This window comes from Tamandua tetradactyla, chromosome 5 (assembly GCF_023851605.1).
Source record: "Tamandua tetradactyla isolate mTamTet1 chromosome 5, mTamTet1.pri, whole genome shotgun sequence".
Classification (NCBI taxonomy): domain Eukaryota; kingdom Metazoa; phylum Chordata; class Mammalia; order Pilosa; family Myrmecophagidae; genus Tamandua; species Tamandua tetradactyla.
The window spans coordinates 77,715,602-77,734,411 of NC_135331.1; the positions used below are offsets into that span (position 1 = coordinate 77,715,602).

The 18,810-nt window shown below is 38.0% G+C and overlaps 1 protein-coding gene across 7 annotated transcripts in view; it reads right to left on the reverse strand.

Moving 5' to 3' along the window:
- Positions 1-18,810, reverse strand: part of GNB4 (G protein subunit beta 4) — a 129,557-nt gene that overhangs the window by 35,436 nt on the left and 75,311 nt on the right. For all 7 annotated transcript variants that reach the window (XM_077161126.1, XM_077161131.1, XM_077161129.1 and 4 more), the window contains 2 exons: positions 7,342-7,380; positions 6,230-6,336 (listed from right to left, as the gene is read on the reverse strand). In XM_077161126.1, coding sequence (XP_077017241.1) covers positions 6,230-6,336; positions 7,342-7,380 — 146 coding nt within the window. The remainder of the gene's footprint in view (positions 1-6,229; positions 6,337-7,341; positions 7,381-18,810) is intronic.

The following is an 18,810-nucleotide window of genomic DNA, read 5'->3' on the forward strand; positions in this document are numbered from 1 at the left end:
AGCATCTCAGTTCTTCCCCTGATCAGATGGATCAAACCTTCATTCCTGAAGGTTTCTCAGCCATTCATTATTAGTCCTGCCTGGACTGTGTTGTTGCATTTTTCCATTTAATCATGGGACATGGTAGTACTAAGAAACACCCTAAGGGATTTCCTGTATTCCAGGCAAACTCTTCTTTACCTCCACTGTGTAGCTACAGTCCTATTTTCCCTTGATAGTTAGGACCAATCATCCCAGCCCTCACTGTAATTCTCTTCTCTTTCTGTTGATTCAGAGGCACAAGGAAACCAAAGTGGCTGGGTGGTAGTCTTAGCTTCCAGTTCAATGAAATCATTGTTGTCTCTCCTGGTGGAAGCACTCCTTGTTTTGGAACTAACACCTATATACCAGCAGAGCTTAAGGCCACGGGAACAGAAAGCAACAATTTTTCTAGTAGATAACTAGGGGTAATAGTGGGTGGTGTCATGCTCATTTCCACCCCTTGATTCTCAACTCAGGAATCCTGGCTAAGGGAGAAACAGCACCACAGAGGGACAATGACTTTGAGCAAATACAACCTTCTGGAGAACACTGCCTGAGCCTGAGCCCTGTAAGGCATTACCAGCCAGTTGGGTCATAGTTGAGTCTCCAAATAGCCTTTCCACCATTCTACCAATCTAGTAGCTTCAGGAAGATAGGGAACATGGTTAGACCAGAGAATTCCATAAGCATGTGCCCAATCCAGCATTTTATTTGCTATGATGTAGGCTCAGTGATCAGAAGCAATGCTGTATGGAATAACATGACAGTGCATAAGGCATTCTGTACATCTATAGATGGTAGTTTTGACAAAAGCATTGCATGCAGGGAAGGCTTATCTACATCCTGAGTATGCAGCTATTCCATTAAGAACAAAATGCTGCTCTTTCCATGATGGAACTGGTCCAATGCAATCAACCTTCACCAGATATTAGGCTTATCCCATAGCAGAATTATGCCATATTAGGGACTGAGTCTGGGTCTCTGCTGCTGGCAGATTGGGCACTCAGCAGTGGTTGTAGCCAGGTTGGCCTTGGTGAGTGGAAGTCCATGTTCCTAAGCCCATGCATAACCTCCATCCCTACCACCATGACCACTTTGTTCATGAGCCCATTGGGCAATCACAGGAAAGGCTGAGGAAAGAGGCCACAGAATGGGTCATTCTATCCACTTGATTATAAAATCCTCCTCTGCTGAAGTCATCCCCTCATGAGCATTCACATGGGACACAAATATCTTCACGTTTTTTTGCCCATTCATAGAGTTCTATCCACACACCTCTCCCCCAGACCTCTTTGTCATCAATTTTCCTATCATGTTCCTTCCAAGTCCCTGACTTATTGAGCCAAACCACTGACTACAGCTAATGAATCAACATATAAATGCTCCACTGACCATTTCTCCTTCCAAGCATAATGAACAAGATACAGTGCTCAAAGTTCTGCTCATTGGGAGGATTTCTCTTTAGCACTGTCCTTCAGGGATGCCCCAAAAGGGGCTATAATGCAATAGCTGTCTACTTTCGGGTGGCACCTGTATATCATGCAGAATCATTTGTAAACTAGGCCTGAGTTTTCTCTTCCTCAGCCAGCTGATTCTAGGAATCTCCCCAAGAGGCAATAGTATAGATCTGAAAAAGAGAAGGTAACTGGCAGGAGTAGGGGCCATGGGTATTTGGGCCACTTCCTCATGAAACTTACTTGTGCCTTCAGGTATATAGAGCCCTATCTCTAATATACCATTTCCATTTCATGATGGAGTGCTGCTGCACATGCCCTACTTTATGGCTTAGTGGGTCAGACAACACCCAGCTCATGATAGGCAACTCAGGTCTCATGGTAACTCAGTGGTCCATGGTTAAGTGGTACACCTCTACCAAGGCTTGGTAGCAAGCAATAAGCTGTTTCTCTAAAGGAGAGTAGTCATCTGCAGCAGATAGGCTTTACTCCAAAGTCATAAGAACCACTGCACTGTGATTCTCCTGTATAGGCCTGCGAAAGGCTCCAGACAGCATCTCTATTTGCCATTGACACTTCCAGCATCATTGGATCTGCTGGATCATATGGCCCAAGTGGCAGAGCAGCTTGTACAGCAGCCTGGACCTGTCACAGAGCCTCCTCTTGTTCCAATACCAACTCAAAACTAGCAACTTTTCAGGTTAGTCAGGAAATGGGCCAAATGTAGACTATGTTGCCTCCAAACTCCAAGAGCCACCTAGGCATGGCGCCTCTTTTTGGTCATAGGAGGGGCCAGATTTAACAGCTTTTCCTTCATCTTAGAAGAGATATTGACATGCCCTACACCACTGGGTGTGTCTAAAAGTGGAAGGCCCCTAGAATGGATTTACCTCCTACCCTCTGACATGCAAACGCCTCGTAAATAAAACTACAGTAGTTCTACTTCGTGCTCACTTGCTTAGCACATCATCTATAATGGATCTGTGTGAAGTTTTGTGGGAGGGGATGGCAAGTAAAGTCCTGGAGGACTAGATTATGACATAGGTTTCGAGAAGTGTTATACCCCCGAGGTAAGAAATGGAAGGTGTATTGCTAGTCTTGCCAGCGGAAAGCAAATTGCTTTTGGTGGTCTTTCCTAAAAGTATTGAGAAAAAAGCATTTGCCAGCTAAAAAGCTGCATACCAGATACAAAACAATGTGATTTTCTCAAGCATTGATATCACATCTGGAACAACAGTGCCAACAGAGTTATCACCCAGTTAAGTTTATGATAATTCACTGTCATCCTCCAAGACTTGTGTGTTTTCTGCACAAGCCAAATAGGAGAGCTGAATGGAGATGGGGTGTGTATCAACACCACTGCATCCATCTAGTCCTGTATCTGAAGCCCTCCAGGAATGCATTAATGCTTTTGATTTACTATATTGCTAAGCAGAGATACTTCTAATGGCTTCCACTTGGCCTTTCCTAACATAATAGCTCCCACTCCACAAGACAGAGAATGAATGTGGGGATTCTGCCAGTTTCTGAGTATGCCTATTCTAATTATGCATTCCAAGACTGGAAAAATAATCACAGAATGAGCATGGTGATTCACTGGACCACTGTTAGATGGACCTGAGCTAAAACTCCATTGAAAACCTGATCTCCATAAACTCTATACTGACTAGTGGACCACAGTGATATTTTCGGTCTCCTGGAATTAATGCCAGTTCAGAGCCAGAATTCAATAATTCCTCACTTCCTCTTTCCCAATGCACAATTACCCTGATAAAAATTCTGTAGATCTCTAAAAATCTCCCTGACAACATGGGAGATGACTCCCAGGGATGAGCCTGGCCCTGGCACTGTGGGATCAACAATGCCTATCTGACCAAAAGGGTGAAAAGAATTTAACATAAGGTTTCAGTGGCTGAGGGAGTTCAAATAGAGTCAAGAGGCTACTCTGGAAGCTATTCTTACTCAAGCTTCAGCTAGATAGTGCTGTTTACCATGGATTGCCAACCCTCAACCAAAACCATTCCTGTTAACCCTACAGAATACATAGGGCTGTATCTGAGATTCTATAAAAGTTGCATGCACTAAGATTACTTTCCAGAAACCACAACCTCCAGATGGGTTCCTAAGCCAGGTAAGTCCTGACAACCAGAGGAGCCAGCATTTCCAGAACATCAACAAGTTCCACCCCCCATCCCATATTATTGACACCCATTCTCCAATATGAAAAAGTCAGAACAGGCAGAGCCCAAATACCCCTAAAGATTGGGAGAAAGATCAAAGGAGAAGGAAGAGTTATAACAGAGAAGATAGGATTTAACAAATGAGTATGAGTACTGAATTATTATATTGATATTTCTTTTAGTCTACTGTATCTTGGAGCAGCTAGAAGGAAAAATCTAAAATTGTAGACTGTAAACACACATGAAATTCTGGAACCTGTTCTATAACTAATTGCTGTAGTACGCTTTGAAATTTATTGCTTTCTTGTATATATGCTGTTCTTCACACACATACAGACATGGCTGTAGATCTCTGTGGGAAAAGCCCAGGAGGAAAACTAACAGTACAAATTTTTGGCAATGTAACAGCATCTTTCCCTACAGGGACCTGGCCTTCCCTTCATTCAGGCATCCTGGGTCTGCAAACTTTCTGTAGTCTAGGAACTGCCTGAAGGGGCATGACTCTGTTTTTGTGATTCAAGTTAGACCGCTGTTCACTTGACCTAGAACCCTTCTGTTATGCAGATCAAGTAAGAACTTAGTAGATCGCTTCTTGGTAGAATACTTCTTGGTATTCTGTGACTAACTAGCCGTACCATAGGTCTCTGCAAGTCAGGGTTTCTTGATTGCTGCTTTGACTCTGCTATCCATCACAGCAGCCATGCATGCTTTGTCTTTGGTGGTTAAGTGCTGCCACTTGGCTCATGCCAACCCAGGAGCTGATCATCTCCACTGTGTTAAAGGATCCAAATTCAGTGGCAGCAATTCCCACAGTAATATCAGATCTACAGAGAAGAGTGATCACAGAGCTCTTCAAGGAGGATGGAACTGCTTTCCCAAAGTTATTCCTCACAGTCCTGGCAAACGGTATGTTCTCTAGACGTCCCAGGGGTTGGTGAGCAGTTCTTACAAGAGAAGTCTGCTCTAACATTCCAGTGTCTCTAAGCCCTTGGTCCTCTCATCTAAATTTTATCAGGGCAGTTGTAGCATTTCAAGTTCAAGTGACAGAGGCCACTTTTTGGTCCATGTTTCATCCAACCCCCTGAACAAACTTTTGGAGCCCTTTCTAAACCCTTAAGCTACAACACTGAATCCAGAATCTCTGCTTATTGTGCCTGTATCAATAAATTCGGCCTGATTCAACTTTACATTCTTTCTACCATTGTCCCACATTCACATCCATTCCCATATATATTTCCCCGACTTCTGTCTATATAAATTGAAAAAATTATGTTGTTCTTTTGGCATGTAGGACACCGCCTTGTCAGTCACTGAATTCCCCAGGAGAAGCTGTCCAACTGAAGTAATGACAGAAATTCTTCTGACTGGTGAACTTATGAGTTCTCCCTGTAAGAATTTCAGTTGATTGGATGAGTCTTTTCTAATTGCTGAAGGCGAACTTCTTTGTTGATTGTAAATGTAATCAGACGTAGAGGCAAACCACTGACTATTGATTTAAATCCATGAAATACTCTCTTACAGTAACAACCATGAAATACTCTCTTACAGTTTAGTCTGGTTGACTAAACAACCAGACACTATAACCTAGCCATCTGGAACATAACCTTAACCATCACAGGACATCCCAATAAGGTTAGCTAAATCAAAGGAACATATTAACCTCAATGGCAGCCAGCATAAATGCCACGATATACTCAGGAAAAGGCACAAGCTACAGTGTAACCACACATACAAAGTAACTCCTGATGGTCAAACGATCCATCACGAGCCACATGACCCAAGTGTGTGTGTGTGTTATATGTATAACTCCAGGCTTTGTGGATTTAGATAATGTGCTGTGTTGAATTGTGGTCTCCCTACCCCAAAAAAATACGCTGAAATTCCAATCCTAGTACTTCAGAAGTTGACCTTACTTGGACACAGGGTCTTTGCAGAAGTATTCAAGGCAAGATGTGGTCAGAGTGAATTAGAGTAGAAAGAGGAGAACAGACACAGGGAGAGAGAGAGGGCAGCCACGCAAAGACTGGAGTAACACATCCACAAGCCAGCACCTTGACTTCAGACCTCTAAGCTCCAGAGCTGTGAGACCACACAGCTCTGTTGTTTTAAAACAAGTCTGAGCACCTTGTTGTGGCCGCTTTAGGAAACTAAGGCAGATAAATAATTATAATAACATCCAGTGATTTTTACAGGGAAGGTATCCAGGAAACATGTGCTTAAGAATTAAGATTTCAAGGTTAGTATACAGTAAAGTATTTCTGGTATATTAAAAAGCAAAGAATTGTCTTAAAAGCATAATGCCCTACTTCAGAGAAAAGAATCCTCTTCTGAACAGTTTTCCTGGATCATTTGATACAGGATACTTTTGAGAGGCAGGCTTCCTTTCCATATTATCTTTCGGTATTCAAGGTTTTTTAAATTTTTAAAGGGTTAATGTTTATTTTTAGCAAAAACAAAGTCTTCAGTATTTTCTGGAAATACACAATAAGTATAGTCTGTTTTTAAAGAAAGAAAAAGCAGATGATGGTTGTAAATGAAAATAATTTCAGTAGCATGAAAATGAGAGGCACCAACCTTGAGTCATAGCCCCAGTGCATGGCATAAATTTTAGCCAGGTGGCCCCTCAGGGTTCGTCTTGTTCGCATTTGTATCCGACCCACAGAGTCCATGTTTGATGTGATCTTTAGAAAGCAACAAAAATGTTATCCTTTACCTTAGATATAGTTCAAAAGGTTCCTTAAAACTAGTAACACTTAATTAGTGGGGAAAAAAAATACAGGCATAAAGGAATCATAATAATTGAAGATAATTTAATTTCAAAATTCTACTAGAAGGTTTTTGAATTAGCCAGTAAGGTGCTAATTGGCCAATAAGGTGCAAGGGTAGTTCAGTGGTAGAATTCCTGTCTGCCATAGGGAGACCCGGGTTCGATTTCCGGCCCACGCACTTCCCAAACAAACAAGCAAAAACAAACTAACACAAAACAAAACCAAAAAAGAAAAATTCAACAAAGGGTGCTGCAATAAAGGGATACTCACACGGAAAAAGAATGAAATGAGACCCCTGCCATACAGCATACACACAAAAAATCCATTTAAAAAAAAAATTCTACAGAGTTGTTATTGGATCAACATGTTCAAAAACTAAAGTATGATTTATATAATATCCTATTTCCTATTTTAGGTGAGACTATCTTCTATGGAATATGAACTAAAAAGAACAGACATAGCTCTAAATTTTATTGAAAAACTGGTCACAAAAGTCTAATAGTAGAGGATCAATGGGTAAAACATTTTTAATTATCTATAAGAAAGTCAGTTTTATGTTTACATAGCACATAAAATATTTCCTTAATAAAAAGGATCAATATTAACTGAATTAATGAAAGCTTCCTAAGAGTTACATAAGAAAAAAAAGTTTCAAGTTTAATCAGAGCATAGAAAGAGTCAGAAACTACTTGACAAGTATATATATTTATATGAATCTGCATATTTTACAGCTACAGATCCTTTATTAAGTATGTTTAAAAAGCACTTTTACTGTAACTTTTTATGTTTTCACATCAAGACATATTTGACTTTTAAATTCAGTATTAATAAAAAGAATCTGAATGTAATTTGCATTCAGTGTTGAGCTGTTCCATGTGAATTACTAAAGTGAATGAGAGAAAAAAAACAAAACCTTACCTGAACAAGCGTGGCATCATTACAAGCTTTCCTAGCATCCTGAAATAAAAATGATTACAATACATTTAGACCTGGGAAGCTCCACATAACAGTAATAGAATATTTTAATTGAAAAATGTAGATTTGCAAATATAATGTTTTCTGTGCCACATAATCTTTAAAAAATTTTTGACATAAAACTCACGTAACATAAAATTCACCATTTTAGCTATTTAGAGTATATAATTCCGTAGTTTTTACTATATTCACAATGTCTTTAACCATCGCCACTATCTAGTTCCAGAAAATTTCCATCACCCAAAACGAAACCCCCTACACCTCCCTATTTCCCTTTTCCCTTAGCCCAGGGCAACCATTAATTTACTTTCTATGGATCTGTCTATTCTGGACATTTCATATAAATGGAATTACACAATAAGGGCTTTCTGTGTCTGGCTTCTTTCAGTTAGCATAATGTTTTCAAGATTCTTCAATATGGCAGTATCAGTACCTCATTCCTTCTTACAGAAGAATAATATTTCATCGTGATATACCACATTTTGTTTATCATTCATCAGTTGCTAGTGATTTAGGTTGTTTCCACTTTTTGGCTATTATGAACATTTGCATACAAGCTTTTGTGTGAACATGTTTTCAATTCTTTTGGAGTGAAATTCTTGGGTCATATGGTAATTCTAAGTTTAACTTTTTTGAGAAACTCTCAAATTGTTTTCCAAAGTGACTGCACCATTCTACATTCCCATAAGTAATGGATGGGGGTTCCAATTTCTCCACATTCTCACCAAAACTTATTTGACTTTTTATTCTAGCTGTCTTAGTGGGTATGAGGTAATAACTTTTTTTCTGGTTTGTTTTTTTTTTCCCCATGGGCAGGCACCCAGAATCAAACCTGGGTCTCTCTGGCATAGCAGGTGGAGAACTCTGCCACTAAGCCACCATCGCCCACCTATGAGGTAATAGCTTTCGATTTGTATTTTCCTAATGAACATATGTTGAGCATATTTTCATGTGCTTATTGGCCATTTGTATCTCTTCTCTGGAGAATTATCTATTTAAGTCCTTTGACCATTTTTAAATTGAGTTGTCTTTTTATCATTGTGCTGTTAGAGTTCTTTATATATTCTGTATATAAGACCCTATCTGATGTAAAATTCACAAATATTTTCTCTCATTCTGTAAGTTTTTTCACTTTCTTGATAATTTCCTTTGGTGCACAAAACTTTTAAATTTGATGATGTCCAATTTATCTATTTTTTCTTTTGTTTTCTGTGCTTTTCGTGCTGTATTTAAGAAATCACTGCCTAGTCCAAGGTCATGAAAATTCACATCTACATTTCCTCTTAAGAGTTTTATGGCTTTAGCTCTAATTTTTAGGTCTTTGATCTATTTGGAGTTAATTTTCGTATGTGGTATGAGGAAGGGGTCCAATTTCATTCTTTTACATTGCAGATATTCATCCAATTGTCCCATCATTTGTTGAAAAGACTATTTCCCCCCACAAAATGGTCTTGCCCCCCCCACCTTGTCAAAAATAAAATGATTATAGATTTATAGGCTTATTTCTAGATTCTCGATTCTATTTCACTGTGCAAATATGCTTTTTAATTTTTTATTAAAATAATTTTAATTGCATCCCCTGAATAAAAGTGAACTAGCTTGATTTAAGAAGCCCATATATTCAGTTATATTTATTACTAAGCTACAGCAGAAAGCAAGAGTTCTGAGTTGCCTTCTATTTGCACTGCCTTCTAAGAGTTGAGGTGATAAGAAGGGTATTTATAGTATGCTCCAGGTCATTTAAAAAACACAGAAAGAAAATAACACTTCTTTAAATACTCTGCAAAATATCATATATAGATGCTATTATAATTAAATTTAGACCTATCATGTGAAAAGCATGATTATATCAGGAAAATAATTTTTATGTGATAGGAAAACTTTAACTCTGAGTGGCATCTATATTTTTATATTAGCAGCAGATTCCCTAAATGTAAACAGGTGTTTTTGTCTAAATATCACAGCATAGTCTTCCAAAGAGACCCGAAATTTTTTCAGTGTCTTCATTTTTTATTAATCAATTTTTTTAAATACCAAAAAAAACACCAAACAAATGCAAACATTCATAACTTTCAATCATTCCATTCTACATATATAATCAATAATTCACATTATCATCACACAGTTGCATATTCATCATCATGATCATTTCTTGGAACATTTGCATCTATTCAGAAAAAGAAATAAAAAGAAAATAGAAAAAAATTCATACATACCATACCCCCTACCCATACCCCTCACTGATCACCAGCATTTCAATCTAAATTTATGTTATCATTTGTTCCCCCTATTATTTATTTTTATTCTATATGTTCTACTCATCTGTTGACAAGGTAGATAAAAGGAGCATCAGACACAACGTTTTCACAATCACACAGTCACATTGTGAAAGCTGTATCATTATACAATCATCTCAAGAAACATGGCTACTGAAACACAGCTCTACATTTTCAGGCAGTTCCCTCCAGCCTCTCCAATACATCTTGACTAACAAGGTAATATCTATTTAATGTGTAAGAATAACCTCCAGGATAACCTCTCGATTCTGTTTGGAATTTCTCGGCCATTGACACTTTATTTTGTCTCATTTCACTCTTCCCCCTTTTGGTCGAGAAGGTTTTTTCAATCCCCTGATGCTGAGTCTCAGCTCATTCCAGGATTTCTGTCCCACATTGCCAGGAAGGTCCACACCCCTGGGAGTCATGTCCCATGTAGACAGGGGGAGGGTGGTGAGTTTGCTTGTTGTGTTGGCTGGAGAGAGAGGCCACACCTGAGCAACAAAAGAGGTTCTCCTGGAGGTGATTCTTACGCCTAATTTTAAGTAGGCTTGACCTATCCTTTGTGGGGTTAAGTTTCATATGAACAAACCCCAAGATTGGGGCTCAGTCTATAGCTTTGGTTGTCTGCACTGCTTGTGAGAATATCAAGAATTCAACTTGGGAAAGCTGAATTTTCCCCCTTTCTCACTATTCCCCCAAAGGGATTTTGTAAATACTTTTTTATTCACTGTTCAAATCACTCTGGGATTTATCGGGGCATCACTCTGGACAAACCAACAAAATCTCATGTCCTACTCAAGGTGAGACCTGAAATTTTTATATAAACTAAAGGGAATGATGAAAAGAAAGACAGTGGAATGGAAATGATCATAACGAAACTAAGAACATACTTAATTAGAACTAAAATGCTTTAAGCCAAGTTTATCAATTAATAACAACTTTAGAAGCTTCACATAAATGGAAAAATTAGAAGAACAATTAATTCTTCCTCTAGACTTAAATTTTCCCTTCATAAAGGTTAGGGTGGTTAGCATACTCTTCAACTTTTTTTCTTCCCTCCAGAGCTGAGAATACTCCTGTGCAAAGATGAGGCTACCAATATTTGTTGAATAAATGTCCCAAATGGAAAATTTATTCCAGTCAGCTAAGGGGGAAATGCCTGCTTCAGTGTGAAGCAAAGACTGATGGAAAACGTGATCTTTTTGGCTGCCCTCTCAACCTGGGTTTTTCCCTGTAAGGGTGCTCACAAGTAGGGGTACAGACATATGGTTTGATTTTCTCATTCTTAACCACACTGTGGGTTTGGAGACCTCATTTGGCAAAGAATACTTCAGCTCACTTTCCTAAAATGAAAGGGGTTTTCAGAAATGACCATGATGGCTCGAATCACGTTCCAAAAATGGTGTAGGTGAAGAATAAATTCTAAAAACAGTTTCTGATTTCAAGCTTTGTGACAATAAACTAACCCTGCCCAGGTCTGCTCTGCCCCCCAGTCATATTGTTTCTGCATGACAGGCACTATGGAAGTAGCTGTGGATAGATAAGAAATCCCTGCCCTCAAAGAGCTCAGTCATAATAATATAAAGACAATTTAAAAACAGCAAATATAAGTGACTGAAGTACAGTGCAAATCGGTACTGAAAATTAAAATACCACGTTGGAATACAAGAATTCTACAAATATCTTACCAGTAGTTACCCGCAAGCTTACAACATGGAAACAACCCATTCGCACTAAGAATTTACTTTTATGAACACTATATCTATTATACAACTGAATATAAAAGAATTATTCCCAAGGCTGAATTTCATATCATTCAAAACAAGAAATACAAGACCTGACTGATACTGGTAATTTTGTGCAAAAGAAAAGGTGACAGGGTGCATGGATGGTTCAGTGGTAGAATGCTCGTTCTGATGGTGGCAGTAACACCTTATCTACAGATCAGTCTGAAGTCTTCTTTCATCGTTGCAGGCAAAATAGATGTCTTTGTTTTTTCAGCCTTGTTCGGACAGCTAAGGTATCAACAGTCCATATTTTCAGTCATATCTAAATCTCTAATGCCTATCACAGGTCTGACCCAGAAGGGGCACTGCATAACTATTTACTAGAACAACAACACAGCACAAAAGCATTGGGTGTCATCTGCAGACAAACATTTCAAGTCATGGAAATGGATGAGGTAAAGAGTGAGAAGAGTAAAGCTCTGTCGATGGAACTCAGAGGGAAGCCAGTACTTAAACGGTAGATGGAAGAAAAGGACTCAGTAAATGAGACTCAGGACAGTGGGATGTAATGGAGGCAAAGGAAGAAAAACAGGTTTGAGGAAGGGGATGATCATCAATTTTAAAAGATGCAAAAAGTCAAGCAGGATGTGAACTGCAAAGAAACAGTGGCTGATTAATTACATCACTGGTGATCTTTTAAGAAAGCAGTTTCAGAAGAGTAGTAGAGAAAAAATCCACTTACAATGGGGAGGTAAGAAACTGGAAGAAATAGAGTCCTCTTCTAGGAATTTTGGAAGTAATGAGAAACTTAGAGGGAAAAGGTAATTGAGGGAAATTATCATCTAACTATCTAAGTATTTATTTATGTATATGATGGGTTAAGAGAACAAAGGCAGAATATGTGTCAACATGCTTCATTAAACAAAGGAGTCTGAAATGCAAGTAAGGAAAAGAATAATGAATGGAGAATGCATGAGGAGTGGGAGTCTACATACTGAAAAAAGAATTTCTTTGGAAAGGAAGAGGGAAAAAAGAGAAAATGTGAAGTGGAATTTATTACGTTAAAAGAGTTCACATTGGCTGGTCTAGACCTTAATGAGTTATATGTTGAAAATATCTTCTATAAGGGACAGGGAGAGGTTGTGAAAAAAAGGGAGAGGAAGTTTAAAGAAAGTAGAGAACACTGATAAAATATGGCATGAAGAGGGAGCAGAAAGGAAGGCTTAAACAGATACCACTATCAAAAATTCAACTAGTGCTTCAGCTTCTCCATCCTGCACCATGAGAAGAGCTTGAGCTGTAAGAAACTTGGCTCATAGCAGTGAGCAGCATAGCCACCAGAATGAACTCAGTGTCCAGTTAATATGTTAAGAGCCACTGACATTTGAAGATCATCAAAAGCAAAAATAAAACAACTCCATAATTATAATTGCTTCCATTTCTCATTCAGAGCACTCAGTATATAAAACTACCTTTTGTAATACCATCAGATTTCATTTGAACTCTTGAAGACAACTTTCCTCCTGATTTCAAAGGCACATTCTTCAAGGGAATGATGTTACCATGATGGCAAAGTAAGATGCTCAAGGGTTCCATCCTGTACAGAAGCTTTAAACAGGTAGCAAAACCAGCACAATGTTGTTTCTCAGAAATCACTAAATCAAGAATAAATCAACCTAAAATCTGGCATTCAAGATAATCTCTATCATAATACTAGCAGAGTATAAACTTAAGAGGATACCCCTGAGGGAGGGACTAAATTCCAAAATCAATACATCAAAATGACAATAACTGAAATTTAAAATTCCCCAAAGAGGCTCAATAGAAAATTGGAGTTGTCAGAAGAAAGAATCAGTGAACCTGAAGATAAGGCAGTTGAAATGATTCAGTCTGAGGAACAGAAAGAAAAAAAGAATGAAGAAAAGTGAAAAGAGCCTGAGAAGCCTAAAGGACACCATCAAGCATACAATATACACATTACGGGAATCCCAGAAGGAAAAGAAAACGAGAAAAGTGGCAGAAAGAATGTTAAAAAAAGAATGTCTTGTCCAGAATGATGTCCTAATAAATCCCAGAGTGATTTGAACAGTGAATAAAAAAGTATTTGCAAAGTCCCCTTTGGGGAATGGTGAGAAAGGGGGAAAATTCAACTTTTCAAAGTTGAATTCTTGATATTCTCACAAGCAGTTCGGACAATCAAAGCTATAGACTGAGCCCCCAGTCTTGGGGTTTGTTCATATGAAACTTAACCCCAAAAAGGATAGGTCAAATCTACTTAAAATTTAGGCCTAAGAGTTACCCCCAAGAGAGCCTCTTTTGATGCTCAGATGTGGCCCCTCTCTCCAGCCAACACAACGAGCAGTCTCACCACCCTCCCCCTGTCTACGTGGGACATGACTTCCAGGGGTGTGGACCTTCCTGGCAACGTGGGACAGAGATCTGGGAATGAACGGAGACTCAACATCAAGGGATTGAGAAAAACCCTAGAATGAGCTGAGACTTAGCATCAAGGGATTGAGAAAACCTTCTCGACCAAAAGGGAGAAGAGGTAAATGAGACGAAGTGTCAATGGCTGAGAGATTCCAAACAGAGTCGAGAGGTTATCCTGGAGGTTATTCTTATGCATCAAGTAGATATCACCTTGTTATTCAAGATGTAATGGCGAGGCTGGAGGGAACTGCCTGGAAATGTAGAGCTATGTTCCAGTAGCCATGTTTCTTGAGGAGGATTGAATAATGATACAGCTGACACAATGTGACTGTGTGATTGTGAAAACCTTGTGTCTGATGCTCCTTTTATCTACCTTGTCAACAAAGGAGAACATATGGAATAAAATAAATAATAGGGGGAGAAATGCTAAAATAAATTTAGTTTAAATGCTAGTGATCAATGAAAGCAAGGGGTAAGGTAGGTATAATCTTTTTTTTCTTTCCTGTGTTTGTTTTATTTTTCTATTGTCTTTTAATTTCTTTTTCTGAATTAATGCAAATGTTCTAAGAAATGATGAATATGCAACTAAGTGATGATATTGTGAATTACTGATTATGTATGTTGTTTTATTTTATTTTTAAATTAATAAATAAATTTTAAAAATTAAAAAAAAAAGAATGTTAAAAAAAGAAAGTCTTGTCCAGAGTGATGTCCTAATAAATCCCAGAGTGATTTGAACAGTGAATAAAAAAGTATTTGCAAAGTCCCCTTCGGGGAATGGTGAGAAAGGGGGAAAATTCAACTTTCCCAAGTTGAATTCTTGATATTCTCACAAGCAGTGCAGACAACCAAAGCTATAGACTGAGCCCCAATCTTGGGGTTTGTTCATATGAAACTTAACCCCACAAAAGATAAATCAAGCCTACTTAAAATTAGGCCTAAGAATTACCCCCAAGAGAACCTTTTTTGTTGCTCAGGTGTGGCCTCTCTCTCCAGCCAACACAACAAGCAAACTCACCACCCTCCCCCTGTCTACATGGGACATGACTCCCAGGGGTGTGGACCTTCCTGGCAATGTGGGACAGAAATCCTGGAATGAGCTGAGACTCTGCATCAGGGGATTGAAAAAACCCTCTCAACCAAAAGGGGGAAGAGTGAAATGAGACAAAATAAAGTGTCAATGGCTGAGAGATTCCAAACAGAATTGAGAGGTTATCCTGGATGTTATTCTTACACATTAAATAGATATCACCTTGTTAGTCAAGATGTAGTGGAGAGGCTGGAGGGAACTGCCTGAAAATGTAGAGCTGTGTTTCAGTAGCCATGTTTCTTGAGATGATTGTATAATGATACAGCTTTCACAATGTGACTGTGTGATTGTGAAAACCTTGTGTCTGATGCTCCTTTTATATACCTTATCAACAGAGGAGTAAAACAAATGGAATAAAGATGAATAATAGGGGAGACAAATGCTAAAATAAATTTAGATTGAAACGCTCGTGATCAGTGAGGGGGAGGGGTGGGGGTATGGTATGTATGAATTTTTTTCTGTTTTCTTTTTATTTCTTTTTCTGAATAGATGCAAATGTTCCAAGAAATGATCATGATGATGAATATGCAACTATGTGAATTACTGATTATATATGTAGAATGGAATGATCAAAAGTTAAGAATGTTTGCATTTGTTTGGTGCTTTTTGGTATTTCAAAAAAAATTTAAATTAAAAAAAATGTCTGAAAACCTACCAAATTTAACAAAAGACATCAATATAAACATGCAAGTTCAACATATTCAAAACAGAATAAACTCAAGAGATCCACAACGAGACACATTATAATCAAACAGTTGAATGCCACAGATAGAGAATCCTGAAAGCTGCAAATAGAGCAGCTGTGGTAGTTAGGTTCAGGTCTCAACTTGGCCGAGTGATGGTGCCTAGTTCTGTTGCTGCAGACATGAACCATTAGCATGTGAAACTCATCTATGGCTGATTACATCTGCAGTCGGCTAACAGAAGTGCCTTCCACAATGAGTAATGTTTAATTTAATTTGCTGGAGGCTTAAAAGAGAGAGGTCAGAAGAGAGCTCTATGCAGCACAGCCCAAGCAGCTCAGCATACCTCAACTCAGCACTCAGAGCTTAGCCCAAACATTTGGAGATGCAGAAAGGAATTGCCCTGGAAAAAGCTGCTGGAACCCAGAAGCCAGGAGAGAAGGCCAGCAGATGGTACCCTGTGCCTTCCTGTGTAAGAGAGAACCTCAGATGAAAGTGAGCTACCTTTTCTCTGAAGAACTATAAGTTTTTAACTAAATAAATCCCCTTTAATAAAAAAGCAATCAATCTCTGGTGTGTCGTATTCTGGCAGCTTTGGCAGACTAAAACAGAAGTGATGGATATACAAGGGAGTCTCAATAAGATTAAGTGCCATTTACTCATCAGAAACCACAGAGGCAAGAAGGCAATGGATGATATATTCAAAGCGCTGAAAGAAAGTAACTGTCAACCAAGATTCTATATCCAGCAAAACTGTCTTTCAAAAATGAAGGACAGCAACTATAAGAATTAGATAGGAATAAACTTAACCAAGGATATAAAGGACCTATATTCAGAAAACTACAAAGCATTGCTAAAAGAAATCAAATTCCTAAATAAATGGAAGGACATGCCATGTTCATGGATAGGAAGACTAAATATTGTTAAGCAGTCATTTTACCCAAATTGATTTACAGATTCAATGCAATTCCAATAACAAGTCCAACAACCTACTTTGCAGAAGTAGAAACACCAATGAACAAATTTATTGGGAAGAATAAGTGGCCTCAAATAGCCAAAAACACCTTGAAAAGCAAACATGAAGTCAAAGGACTCTCACTTCCTGACTTTAAAGGATATCGCAAAGATACAGTGATAAAAATAGTATGGTATTGACATGAAGATAGACTTATTGACCAATGGAATCAAATTCAGGGTGCAGAAATAGACCTTCATATATATATATGGTCACTTGATTTTTGACAAGGCTGCCAAAGCCATCCAACTGGGACAGAGCAGTCTCATCAATAAGTGGTACTGGGAGAACGGGATAGCCATATCCAAAGAATGAAAACAGACCCGTCTCCCACTTCATACACAAATTAACTCAAAACAGATTCAAAGATCTAAACATAAAAGCCAGAACCATAAAACACCTAGAAGAAAATGTAAGGAAGCATCTTCAATATTGTGTAGTAGTTTAGTTTGAAATGCTAGTGATCAATGAAAGGGAGGAGTAAGGGGCATGGTGTGTATGTTTTGTTTTTTTTTCTGTTTTTGTTTTATTTTTTCTGTTGTCTTTTTGTTTCTTTTTCTGAATTGATGCAAATGTTCTAAAAAATGATTAGGATGATGAATCTGCAGCTATGTGATGATATTGTGAATTACTGATTATATATGTAGAATGGAATGATCACATATTGGGAATGTTTGTGTTTCTTTCTGTAATTTTTTTTTAATTAATAAAAAAAAAAGACTGTGTAGTAGGAGATGGTTTCTTAGAACTTACACCCAAAGCACAAGTAATGAAAGAAAAGATACATAAATGGTACCGCCCCAAAATTGAATACTTTCTTGCTTCCAAGGGCTTTGTCAAAAAAGCTAAAAAGGCAGCCTATTCTTTCTCTAATGGCAGAAAATATCTGGAAACCACATATCCAATAAGGTTTAATATCCAGGATATTAAAGAGATCCTACAACTCAACCATAAAAAGACAACCCAATTAAAAAATGGGCAAAATTCATGAATAGACATTTTTCCAAAGATATACAAATGGCTAAAAAGTATGTGAAAAGATATTCAATAGCAGTAGCTACTGGGAAAATACGAATTTAAACTACAATGAGATTTCATCTCACACCTACCAGAATGTCTGTTATTAAAATAAAATGGAAAAATTCAAGTATAGGAGAGGATGTGGAGAAACAGGAACACTTATTCACTGTTGCTGGAGATAACGAATGGTGCAGCCAGTATGGAAGAGCGTTTGATGGTTCTAAGGAGGCTAAGTACAGAACTGCCATACAATCTGGCAAGCCCACTGCCAGGTATATACCCAGAAGAACTGAAAGCAGGGATGTGAATAGACATTTGCACACCAATGTTCACAGCAGCATTATTTATAATTACCAAAAGATGGTAACACCCAAATACCCATGAAGAGTTGGAGAAAGATCAAAGATGATGGTAGAGTTATGTAGAAAAGGTTGGGTTCAACGAACGAGTATGAATGCTGAATCATTATACTGATATTTCTTTTAGCCTCCAGTTCCTTAGAGCAGCTAGAAATAAAAATCTAAAATTATGGAATTGTGACCTATACCAAACTCTGAAATCTCTCCTACAACTAATAGTTGTGGTGGACTTCGAAATTTATTACTTTTATGTATATATGTTATTTAAAGAGAAGGAGGAGTATAACAGGGAAGACAGGATTTAACAAATGAGTATGACTGCTGAATAATTATATTAATATTTCTGTTGGTCTTCAGTGTCTTGGAGCAGCTAGGACAAAAAACAAAAAATCTTGGAATTGTAACCCACACCAATGTTTAAAATCTGTTCTATGACTACTTGTTAAAATGTACTCGGGAATTTATTGCTTTTTTGTATATATGTTATATATATTGCACAATAAAAAAATGTTTAAAAAAAAAAGATGGTAACAACCTAGGAGTCCATCAGTCGATGAATGGACGAACAAAATGTGGTACATACATATGATGGAATATTATGCAGCTGTAAGAAGAAATGAAGTCATGACTCATATGACTACATGGATGAACCATGACATAATGCTGAAGAAAATAAGTCAGACACAAAAGGACAGATACTGTATAACCTCACTAATATGAACTAACTATAACCAGAAAATTCATAATGTTAATATCTAGAACACAGGCCATCAGAGGATAGAATGAGGGCAGAGAACGGGGAGCTGGTG